Source organism: Schistocerca cancellata, chromosome 4 (assembly GCF_023864275.1).
Source record: "Schistocerca cancellata isolate TAMUIC-IGC-003103 chromosome 4, iqSchCanc2.1, whole genome shotgun sequence".
In the NCBI taxonomy this organism is placed as follows: Eukaryota; Metazoa; Arthropoda; class Insecta; order Orthoptera; family Acrididae; genus Schistocerca; species Schistocerca cancellata.
In genome coordinates, this window is record NC_064629.1 from 422,495,582 (window position 1) to 422,508,704 (window position 13,123).

The 13,123-nt window shown below is 43.9% G+C and overlaps 1 protein-coding gene across 1 annotated transcript in view; it reads right to left on the reverse strand.

Annotated features, from left to right (window-relative positions):
- Positions 1-13,123, reverse strand: part of LOC126184231 (tachykinin-like peptides receptor 86C) — a 415,417-nt gene that overhangs the window by 258,427 nt on the left and 143,867 nt on the right. The window contains exon 3 of the mRNA XM_049926599.1: positions 4,884-5,097. Within this exon, the coding sequence (XP_049782556.1) occupies positions 4,884-5,097 (214 nt within the window). The remainder of the gene's footprint in view (positions 1-4,883; positions 5,098-13,123) is intronic.

Below are 13,123 nucleotides of genomic sequence, written 5' to 3' on the forward strand. Positions count from 1 at the left end.
CCGCCACAGGCTGTGCATTATGAGCAGGTGCTCGATCGTGTTGAAAGATGCAATCGCCGCGCCGGCCGCTGTGACCGAGCGATTCTAGGAGCTTGTCCGGAACCGCGCTGCTGCTACGGTCGCAGGCTCGAATCCTACCTCGGGCATGGCTGTGTGTGATGTCCTTAGGTCAATAAGGCTTAAGTAGTTGTAAGTCTAGGGGACTGATGACCTTGTATGTTAAGTCCCATAGTGCTTACAGCCATTTGAACCATTTTTGCAATCGCCATCCCGAACTGCTCTTCAACAGTGGGAAGCAAGAAGGTGCTTAAAACATCAATGTAGGTCGGTGCCGTGATAGTGCCACGCAAAATAACAAGGGGTGCAAGCCCTCTCCATGAAAAACACGACCACACCATAACACCACCGCCTCCGAGTTTTACTGTTGGCACTACACATGCTGGCAGATGACGTTCACTGCACATTCGCCATACGCACACCCTGCCATCGGATCGCCACATTGTGTGCCGTGAGTCTTCACTCCACACAACATTTTTCCACTGTTCAATCGTCCAATGTTTACGCTCTTTACACCAAGCGAGGCGTCGTTTGGCATTTACCGACGTAATGTGTGGCTTATGAGCATCCGCTCGACCATGAAATCCAAGTTTTCACACCTCTCGCCTAACTGTCACAGTGCTTGCAGTGGATCCTGATGCAGTTTGGAATTCCTGTCTGATGGTATGGATAGATGTCTGCCTATTACACATTACGACCCTCTTCCACTGTTGGCAGTCTCTGTCAGTCAACAGACGAGGTCGACCTGTACGCTTTCGTGCTGTACGTGTCCCTACACGTTTCCACTATCAAATGGTTCAAATGACTCTGAGCACTATGCGACTTAACTTTTGAGGTCATCAGTCGCCTAGAACTTAGAACTAATTAAACCTAACTAACCTAAGGACATCACACACATCCATGCCCGAGGCAGGATTCGAACCTGCGACCGTAGCGGTCGCTCGGTTCCAGACTGCACGGCCCAGAACCGCACGGCCACTTCGACCGGCTTTCCACTACCACATCGTAAACAGTGAACCTACGGATGTTTAGGAGTGTGGAAATCTCGCATATGAGTGACACCCAATCACCTGCCCAACGTTCGAAGTCCGTGAGTTCCAAGGAGCGACCCATTCTGCTCTCTCACGATGTCTAATGACTACTGAGGTCGATGATATTGAGTACCTGGCAATAGGTACCAGCGCAATGCAACTAATATGAGAAAAGTATGTTTTCGGGGGTGTCCAGGTTCTTTTGATCACATAGTGTACTTCACCGAATTATGACCATCTCGCCACGGATGAGTATGTGCACACCATGAAACATACTACGTTGCCAGTTGTGAAAATGAGCTGTACCAATGCAGTGATCCAGTTTCAGCAGGACCACTCACCACTTCACTCGAGCCGAATCGTTCAGTAATGGCTTCCGCAACAGGCCAACTTCGATATGATCGATTGGCCTGTTCGAGATCCGGACTCGAATCACATTGTAAATTTATGGGGCAAAATGAAGTGTCACATAAACATACAGTGGCCAACATTGGCCCAACGCATACCTTACCAACTGTAGAATCTAATATTGGATCCATGAAAGAGTCTCGTAGACGTTGAGACATATTTCCAGAGGCTGACCTCCTCCATGCCTCGTTGGATGCTGTAGGTAATTGATGCCAGCTGTGTGTGGACAACATACCAGCCTCATCTCTGATGTGAAGTTTCCTCATCTCACATTACTCCACTTTATATTACACTATTTGATATAAAAGTATGTTTTTGAATTGGAAATGTGCTTGAAGTCGTGAAATCATAGTACCTTAAACTTTATTTATTGAATTCGTGCTACTTAGCAATTAATACACCTAAATTGGAAAAAAAGCACAAACAAGTCAGTCTGAATCGAAATATGAATGGTGTCCTAAGAAGGGACAGTCAGAGAAAACTCTTAATATCCACCATCATAAGAACAGGTCAGCCCTAAAATAATATTATTCTCTTCCTTACTGCGAACATTTCTTTTTGCATTTATTGTGAAAAAGAAGTGTAGCCAGGACATAAAAAGCTGTTTTTCAAAGTTAACTTTTTTCGACAGCTCAAGGATAGTATTCCCCGCACTATGCTCTATGTTAGTCTTGAGACTAACGACCGTTCCATAAAATGCATTCAGTGTCTTCTTCTTCAGATTGCACGTTTGAAGCATTGTCCTCATTTAAATTTGTAGGAGACTAACAATGACTAGAAGGTTATGGTTCAAATGGCTCTGAGCACTATGGGACTCAACTTCTGAGGTCATTAGTCCCCTAGAACTTATAACTAGTTAAACCTAACTAACCTAAGGACATCACACATATCCATGCCCGAGGCAGGATTCGAACCTGCGACCGTAGCGGTCTCGCGGTTCCAGACTGCAGCGCCTAGAACCGCACGGCCACTTCGGCCGGCGAAGGTTATGTTTCCTGCGATTCTATCATTCTTTCTTTTCCAAGAACAATACCTTCGCTTCTGTCTTCTTCGATACCGCTACAAGTTTCTCCTTGAATTGTTTCAAACGTTCCCTCTATGGGGACGATGTTAGCTACTAACCAGATTCAGAACGCGCAGGTTTTAATAGCGCTGGTGGCTCCTGAAATTGCTTGCTGATTTTGGGAGCTGGTCGGATACTATTTAGATTCACATTTACTCCTTTGTTTGCATCTGGTATGTAAAACTCCTGGTGTATTGCAAAGTCATTGTCTCCAAGTATAAGCGGATCACACTGGAAAATTCTCGCTTTCCAGGGGCCGTTTATAGCATTTTCCATTCTTACTGCTTTCAAATAGGCAGTTCCAAATAACAGCGTAATTTAAAATGAGGTAACTACTTGACCTGTGTTATTTTCCCATTAGGTTTGTGTTTCTTGGGGATAGTGCGTTTTTAACGCTTCCACAAATTCCACAAGAGAGGCTGCATTTTATGCGTGGAATGAGGTGATAAACAGATGATGTGGACATGGTTTTCTCTTGCGCAGTCTGTCACACAAATGTATCACGATGCTCATCATGTGTTACCGCAGCAGGATAATCATCAGATGACTTCAAAGAGCACACAAAATTGTCAAACCATTTAGTAAAAATTTGAGTCTGAATCCAGCTACTAGGACTGCAAGCTGAAGTTATCCTAATGTGAGAGAGCATTTGCGATACCGTCGCTTAATAGGATACCCATAGTATCGCATATTAGGAATGAGACATTTTGCGGTGGACATCTAGTCTCATAGTAACACTGCAGAGTTTGAAGAAGAGTTTTTATAGAAAACGAAAGAATATTTTGCCAAAAATGTAATCATATGAATATTGTTGAAGTATCTACTCAACTTCAGATATTAAAGCCCTACAAGCACAAAAAGTAAAAAAAAAAAATGAAATTCGACACTTTTAAAATCAAGGATTCTAGACAATGTTCAGATCTGTACGGCCTAATTGCCACTGCTCTATATCTCAGGCGCTGTGAGAACTTAATTCTGTTACTTCCTAATAGAGATGAGCGCTTACTTTTGTCAGAGTCTAGCTGTATCACATTATCGATCTCTCCCATAATAGGCATATTTCCTCGACAGAGCGATTCAAATTTCCTGTTACAAGCTTCCAGGAGTTGTAGAAGGGATATAGTAGGTGAGGTTTTGATAAGGAACCCATGTCCTGAAATATACCGTTTGGATATAAAATAAGTTTGAAGTTCGGATCACTTTCAAATTTCCCACTTCAAGGTAGGAACACAGTCTGAGAAGAGGTCCGTCGTCAGCCCCGGTTGTAATTATGACATCACATAACACTTCTTCCGACTACAGCAATGGCTGCGAGACATTGGTGTGCTCGAAACTAGGAAGATTGGTTGTGGTGTTCTAAGGACGCGCTGCACTCGACTTTGAAGAGGACGTCCTTCGTAATGTAGAAAAGAACCCGAGGACATATACTCGAAACATTGCCCGTGCCACGTGCTCCTACAACGCACAGATCAGAGCTCATTGTCTCCTGTGTGTGTGTACCGTGAAGGGGGAGATTTTGAAGTGATCCGACCCTCAAAATTATTTTACATACAAACGGTACATTTCCGGACATGGGTTCTGTATCCAAACTTCATCTACTAAGACCCAACTACACCCCGTCGAAGCGCGTAATAAGTATTTTGAATCATCCTGTATATTTAAAATCACTTTCAGCAACGATAGTATCTCGTGGGTAAATTAAAAATAATGTCAAATCAGAAACATTCGTATTCTCCAATTAACTCACTGTAGTAAGACGAAACGTGGTGGATTGTGTCGCTACTTTCATACCCGCAGACGACCGAAATTATTGAGTTCTGTTTTCATTGGAAGTTATGGAGAAGCGAGCCATCATTTCCGTTGGATTACAATTTTCTACGCTTGTCCTGTCAATTGAAAGACGGTACATTTTCGTACCTGATTACTTCTTTCTGATCATTTATACACGTCCAACCGAATTTTACTAAATATTGTCTGACAGAATTTATTCGGACCCATGAAGCGTATAGCTGAACTTGTTTCTACCAACATATTTGTAAATTTACTTCGCGACCTCAGTTTATGAGCTCATCGTTAAACATTTATTCTCTCGCATTCAGTTTCATCTTAATGAGTTTTTCTGCTGCATCTGCATTTCCATTATGTCTGCTACTTCTGTAAATAGATTTAAGCATACAGACAAAACAGAGAAACGCCGAGAATGAGCGGCATGGGACTTAGCCATTTTCCGTGCGAACAGTTTTTGTTTGGTGGACTGTATGCTTACGAAACCTCTCCAAGCCCTCTTAATAGTTAGAATAGCAGTAACCAGGAAATGTTTTCACCTGTCGAGAGATATGGCAGCGAGCGTGAAGGCGCTGGAGGAGACGGTCACGTTGGCAACGAAGTTGTTGACCGAGCAGTAGACGACCCCGAACGGCCAGTCAGAGTTGAGCATGAAGGCGAAGTTGAAGGCGCAGTTGAGCAGCGCCATCAGCAGGTCGGCCACGCTTAGATTCACCAGGAAGTAGTTGGTCACCGTGCGCATGCGCCGGTGTGCTGTCAACACACAGACAAGTATCTAAGCGACTGTAAAAGCTACGACAACTGATATTTCTAGATGGCTTTTAGCATTTTTCAAACAAGGCATTTTCTGTTTAATCGTGCCCTTTTGTGGATAACTTCGCAAAGCACTGATGAGGAAGTCTTGTGTCTGGAAAAGGACCCATTCATAATCGTGAGGTGAACTCAGCAAAACGTGATAGGACAAATGGAGAAGTTCAAAGTTTAGCACAATGTTTTGAGGCACTTAAACTTGTCTCTATTTTTGTAACATGAGTAAGCCATTAAACATTGTAAATAGAGGATATTTCGCTCAATAGAGTAAGTCTAGTATTTTAGAAACAGTTTCTTTATTTGTATAAATTTGATAACATTCCATTGCGAAATGGGATTCTTGTCTTACACTGCAAGAGGTCGTGTGTAATCCGACGCTGTTTTTAAATTCTATTTTATGACCTTAAAAAAGGTAAAAGGCTCAGTATGGTGTATAATTTAATGCGGAAAATCTTGCCTATTTAAAAAAATTATTTGTTGACATATTCTCACAAAGCAGTATCCTTAAGCGTTCCTGTTTTGTGTGGGTGACTGTGGCCTAGGCTTGAGGATGTAAATGGTTCAAATGGCTCTGAGCACTATGGGACTTAACTTCTGAGGTCATCAGTCCCTTAGAACTTAAAATTACTTAAACCTAACTAACCGAAGGACATCACACACACCCATGCCCGAGGCAGGATTCGAACCTGCGACCGTAGCGGTAGCGCGGTTCCAGACTGTAGCGCCTAGAACCGCTCGGCCACCCCGGCCGGCATGAGGATGTAGTGTCCGGTTTTTAGTATCCCCATCATATGTCGATATGAACGATACAATTATTGATACTGCTATGGAAGCGAATAATACTCAGTTTTACCACTGGCGCCGTCTGCGGCGCAGCTGAGTGGTCTTACTGGCTAATAGCCAGGAGCACTGGGGCCTCTACCATCAGCAGCGACCAATACTGTTTTTTCGCTCATGGTATCATCATCGCCTGCTCACAAACTTACAGTCGCTATTGAAACAGGTTAGTTCAAATGGCTCTGAGCACTATGGGACTTAACATCTATGGTCATCAGTCCCCTTGAACTTAGAACTACTTAAACCTAACTAACCTAAGGACATCACACACATCCATGCCCGAGGGAGGATTCGAACTTGCGACCGTAGCGGTCACGCGGTTCCAGACTGAAGTGCCTAGAACCGCACGGCCACACCGGCCGGCATTGAAACAGGTTGCGGCCTTGCAGCTGGTTGTTGTTATCTTCACCGTAGGATATTTCGACTGCACACCTGCTAGTCATACTCAGGTGAGCTATTGAAGGCTGACAAAGACTTTCTTTATTTGAAAAATATTTGCATTCCCTCCTCCCCCTTATTGATTGGGGCAGACTGGCAACGTCCATGTCACCGCCCTTCAGACATTAATTTTATAAAACATTCCAGATTAAAATAAGTTAATTATTTAGCTTAAAATACAGTTTATGATGTATATAAAAAGATGACGGTTATGTGATGAAGATCCTAAATCGTAAGAGAATGATGTGATTTGGCCTCCTGGTAACTACAGGTCCGGTTTGGGATATGATAGGTATTGGGTAGGATATTGTATGGAAAAGGAGGAATATCTCTGTGAGAGGGAATTGATAGTTGAGATGCAGGATGTTAGGATAGGAGGAGGATGCCAGCTGGTCAATTAGTAGGTTGGCTGGAGTCTTGTTTGGGATGGTAGTTTACTGTTTGTTGCATGGAAGGGTTAATCTCGGCGATGAATTCGTGGTCTGGGAGAGGAACGTGATTCATATCACTCTGGGAAAGGATATAGAGGGCAAGGAGATGGAGGCCAGGTGGAGCATATTAATAGGCAAGGGTTCTCAAAGATGGGGAGAGAGTGTTGAGTGGTGGTACTCAAATTTACAGGAGATGTAGGAGAGGTACCTTCCTCCACGCACTGTACGGTGGCATGTGGAGTACCTATGTAAACTTAAATGTAGATTTAGATGTAGGTGTTCTGAATGTTGGAGGAGCTGTGGAAATTTTATTAGCTGGTAAAGGAAATGGGTGGCTAGGAGCAGGCATAAACAGAAGCAAGGCGCTCTAGGATTTTGGAGGAGACGTAGACTTTCCCCGTCCCGAAATTTAAAAGCGTGCTTTGTGCATTCAGCGCATGCTGCCACATCCCCCCCACCTTGGGGCGAGGGGGATGAAATAACAATAAAGGAAAAAGAAACATTCCGCGTATGCATTGACAGACTGACCACATCACTCAGCGGTCAATGCTGTCGTTGCTGGAATAACTGCGGAACCTAGCTGTCCTCAAGATTGCCTCTCGCCGTCGCCATCTGCATATTCTATCGTCTTCACACCAAATCATGGTAATGATGGGGCTCCACGCATTATGCAATTGGTACCCGCTATAACGATTCATTAACTTTTCCAACTTGCATGTATTCATAGTTTCTTTCTTGATTGAGTCAGAAAAAGGTATTACTATGACCTAAATTAATGCTTTATTATACTACATTGAATTCATGTTGGAGACACAGTGTTCAGCAATTGGTTGGTTACGAAAGGCGAGTGAAGCGTTGATGTTCTGTAGGTTGTTCTCCCACGGTGCACGTGGTCTGGTCTGAAGAAGTCATAGAACATCGGCAAGATATTTTTTAAATTCCAACGTTCCGGAATAACAAATCGTCCTTCATTGCTCCTAGAAGAGTTTCCGTCTTAGATGGTAGAAGAAACATGGCTTTAGACTGAGATGGCTATCTTGAATGAAATATTGCCAATAAAGGGGAGAAATGCTAGTATTTTGAAGGAGCACTCTTCTTTTATCCACTTCCTGGATTTTTACTATAAATGATAGTGCCCCATTGATCTACCGGGCGGAACATTCATTTTTCGCTTACCATTGTCTTCAGATAAGTTGCGTAGCACAAGTAGAGCATCAGTTTTTCGAACCCCGGTAATTGTCTCTCATTGCAACGTATAGGTTTAAAATTTGTCTCGAAGGTGCCTTCAACACTCCTCAGTAACGGTGCAAAGGCGTGGTCCCCTGCGTCCTCACCCTCGGACTCGGCGATGCTTCAAGCAGCAAGGTGTCGACACATGCGAAACAAAAACGGCAGAGCTCAGAAGCTCATGTGACGTGTAAAGTGCGTTAATGATGTCACATTGGCACCAAATTTCACCAAAATTCTTCCAAACGCCACCGTGGACGTGTCACTTGAAGAAAATATCGTCACACCACCTCTAATCCACATTTCACCCTTTCTCTTGACGATTCTGCGATGGAGGTCAGAACCGCGATGCACAGCGTTGGAATCATGCGATTTTCCAATGGATGGCCGAAGAAAACATTTCAGACACACCGCCACTCAGAATTGACCAGAAAAGGCCTCAAAGAGTATCATAAAGGGCGTCAATGAAACTGCCTCTTTCCTTGGGGCGTTAATTCCCAGACATTTCGCGGTAGGGAACGACAGTTTGTATTGTGAGGAGCAATAGGACGACGCTCTCGAAAACCTTTGACACTACTGATATTCTCTGACGCTTCAACCCTTCTCTGAGGACAATGTGGGGCTGCAACCCCATTGAATATGCTGGCACCCCTTTGGAGCACAGTCGATTGCAATTTTTGCTGTTGTATATACTTTAGAGTCACTAGGGACCATTCACAGCCATTCGACGAAATTTGAACGTGACACAAAGCAGCAAAGTGTGCTTATGCTTTTTCAGCCCTCCTACGCTTTGATCAGTGGAAGAGGGGGGGGGGGGGGGGGAGGTTCGGGGATACGACATTGCCACATGCGTGAATAAAGCTGCAAAAGGTTCTCCTAAGACACCCCATATCTATAACACCATCGGTGGCACCTGCCCACATTTATTGAGAATTTTAAAAAAATGTACCTGTAAAGATACATCCTGTGAAGTAATTCTAGGCGCCTGCACTCAGCCATCTAGTATCGGAGTGCTGTCAATGGGTAGGTACATTTTGAAAATTCTCAGTGAAGGTAAGTGGGTGCCACCAAGGGTGTTGCCTGAATACAGAGGGGGGGGGGGGGGGGGAGGGGTTAGAGGTATCCTACGCTAAGCAGGCGGGCACACAAAACCATACGCAGTCTGAATTACTGGAAGTGTGTAATTAACGAGGTGTGCACTTGATCTAAGACACAGTACACCTTCATACTAAATATTTCCACATCTGGATTGTTCTCAAGCACCATTTTGCGAGGGACAAAGATAATGCATCATGTTATACACTCCATCGATGATACTGATTGGCATTTATTGCTTTTATTGCAAATGGCTGTCACTTACGTAATGTTATGTACAATAACAACTTTGGTTGCAATACTTACCAGTCGTAACTCTGGAGCCAAGGGCCTCCTAAAAGTTTATAAACGGTATTTACTATAACTAACTATTAAATAATGCAAATGTCTAATATAAACACACGATTTGAAACCACACACACACACACACACACACACACACACACACACACACACATATATATATATATATATATATATATATATATATATATATATATATAGGGTGAGTCACCTAACGTTACCGCTGCATATATTTCGTAAGCTACATCAAATACTGACGAACCGATTCCACAGACCGATCGTGAGGAGAGGGGCTAGTGTAATTGTTTAATACAAACCATACAAAATGCACGGAAGTATGTTTTTTAACACAAACCTACGTTTTTTTAAATGGAACCACGTTAGTTTTGTTAGCACATCTGAACATATAAACAAATACGTAATCAGTGCCGTTTGTTGCATTGTAAAATGTTAATTACATCCGGAGATATTGTAACCTAAAGTTGACGCTTGAAACCTCCGACGTTCAGTTGCGTGTTGTAACAAACACGGGCCACGGTCGGCGAGCAGCATCTGCAGGGACATGTTTACGATGACGACCGTGTTTACGAGTGTGGCTGTAGTGCACTGTTGTAGTTTGGTCTAGCTGTCGCAGTGTCCGCATGTAGCGCTTGCTGCATTCGTCTCCGCACGCAGACCAACTGTAGTACACCGTGTTACCAGACGTCTGTGATAGTGTAGTGTTTTAGGAACTGTGACCATGGTGTATTCGAACTCTGAAAAGTCGGAGATGATACTCATCTATGGCGAGTGTCGACGAAATGCAGCTGAAGCCTGCAGGGTGTATGCAGAACGGTACCCGGGCAGAGAGCATCCAACGTGCCGCACATTGCAAAACGTCTACCGCCAACTATATGCAACAGGTATGGTTGTAGCACGCAAACGGGTCCGTAACAGGCACGTCACAGGAGAAGCGGGCGCAGTTGGTGTGTTAGCTGCTGTTGCCATGAAGCCACACATGAGTACACGGGACACTGCGAGAGCCGGTGGACTGAGTCAAAGTAGTGTCATGCGCATACTGCATCGTCACCGCTTTCACCCGTTTCATGTGTCGCTACATCAGCAATTACATGGTGATGACTTTAATCACAGAGTGCAATTCTGTCAATGGGCATTAACAGAGAATGCGTTGCAGTTCTACCTGTTTACGAATGAAGCGGGTTTCACAAACCACGGGGCAGTGAATCTATGGAACATGCATTACTGGTCCGTGGACAATCCTCGCTGGCTCAGACAGGTAGAGCGACAGCGACCGTGGACTATAAATGTATGGTGCGGAATCATTGGCGACCACCTCATTGGTCCTCACTTCAGCGCAGGGGCCCAAACAGCTGCAACATACATCGCATTTCTACAGAATGATCTGCCAACGTTGCTCGAAAATGTCCCACTAGAAACGTCGAAACGTCGACGTATGTGGTATCAGCATGATGGTGCACCTGCACATTCCGCAATTAACACTAGGCTGACCCTTGACAGGATGTTCGACGGGCGTTTCATAGGACGTGGAGGACGCATAAATTGGTCAACCCGTTCTCCTGATCTTACACCTCTGGACTTCTTTCTGTGGGGTACGTTAAAGGAGAATGTGTACCGTGATGTGCCTACAACCCCAGAAGATATGAAACAACGTATTGTGGCAGCCTGCGGCGACATTACACCAGATGTACTGCGGCGTGTACGACATTCATTACGCCAGAGATTGCAATTGTGTGCAGCAAATGATGGCCACCACATTGAACAGCTATTGGCCTGACATGTCGGGACACACTCCATTCCACTCCGTAATTGAAAACGGAAACCACGTGTGTACGTGCGTCAGTGAAAAAGACCAATAAAAAGGTGTTAGCATGTGGACGTAATGTGCTGTTCCAGTCTCTTCTGTACCTAAGATCCATCACCGTTCCCTTTGGATCCCTACGTAATTCGGTGCTCTCCGACACACACGATCGAACAGCGGAGGAGTGGTACTCAAGCGTCAACTTTAGGTTACAATATCTCCGGATGTAATTAACATTTTACAATGCAACAAACGGCACTGATTACGTATTTGTTTATATGTTCAGATGTGCTAAAAAACTAACGTGGTTCCATTTAAAAAACGTAGGTTTGTGTTAAAAAACATACTTCCGTGCATTTTTTTATGGTTTGCATTAACCAATTATACTAGCCCCTCTCCTCACGTGCGGTCTGTGGAATCGATTCGTCAGTATTTGATGTGGTTTACGAAATATATCCAGTGGTAACGTTAGGTGACTCACCCTGTATATATATATACAGGGTGAGTCACCAATTATTGCCGCCAAGAATAACTCCGAAAGTATGATAAGAGCTGAAACATGTGTGGTACAAAACTTGCATGGGACAACGAGGGCCACAGTATGACCTTGTTTTTTTGTTGCAAGGTGCGGTCGCGTCAGAGATATTAAGGTTAACTTTGTTTTTTTTTTTAATGGTATGCTATAGTCTGGTACTCATTTTCTGATAGCGGCTATCGAAACGAATCCAATGATGTTTAACAGTAAGCTTTTTGAACGTCAAAGATGGCCACAAAGATGGCATGAACGTCCATGTACAGAAGTTGTTCGAAGTGATGACCATTGGTATCAGTGCAGTGCTACAATCTTCTTATCATGGACTGAGTGGTATTCCTTATCTTTTCGGCAAACTTTTCAGCTACTGTCATACTTTCTGAGTTATTCTAGGTGGCGATAATTAGTGACTCACCCTATACATAAGGTGTCTCACCTATCTCTGCCACCTCAAATATCTCTGGAACTACAATAGATATTCAAAAACGGTTTTCGCCAGTGTGAACGTACGGCAGGGGCTTAGGAAACCATATACTATCCGAAATTTTAAAACTTAAACAAATACTATTTTCAACACAAACTTGCGTATTTTTATTTGGACACCCCCTATTATTTCGTATGCAATCAATAGCACGAAAAATCACAAAAATAATGGCGCTGGTTGCATCGCAATACGTCAATTACATCCCGAGAAATTGCGAAGCAGTACTGACGCTTGAAATAAATAAAGCGCACAGCTAGCGCACGTCTTGTGACTCAAGCGTGCACCTCATGCTGCGTGTGTCAGGGGCTCACACAATGGGAAGCTGTGCACAATCCACAAAAATAAACAAGTAACATGTCCAGCGTGAAGTTACGTTTTTCAAATTGTAAATGTATGTTTATTCGAGTTACAATTAGAGATAACATATTTGAATTCACTTTGCTTAACATATTTACTAGCGTCCTGTCGCCCACAGAAACTGTATTGTTGTGCATTATATCCAGCATAGAAAATGCACCCCCATCTTGACCAATGAAACTGTATCACGTCGATATATGTCCGTAGTGCCCTCCGTTTGCATCAGTACACGTTTGCAGACGGGTAACGCGAGAGTGTTGCACAGATTGTAGAGTTTCTACAGATATTCCCGCACACGCCGCATTAATACGATGTTCCATATCCTCTACTGTCGTTGGGGGATCTTGATACTCTCTGTCTCTCACTGCGCCCCAGAGAAAGAAGTCTAATGGCGTCAAGTCGGGGGACCGTGCTGGCCATAGCACGGGACCTCCCCGCCCCATCCA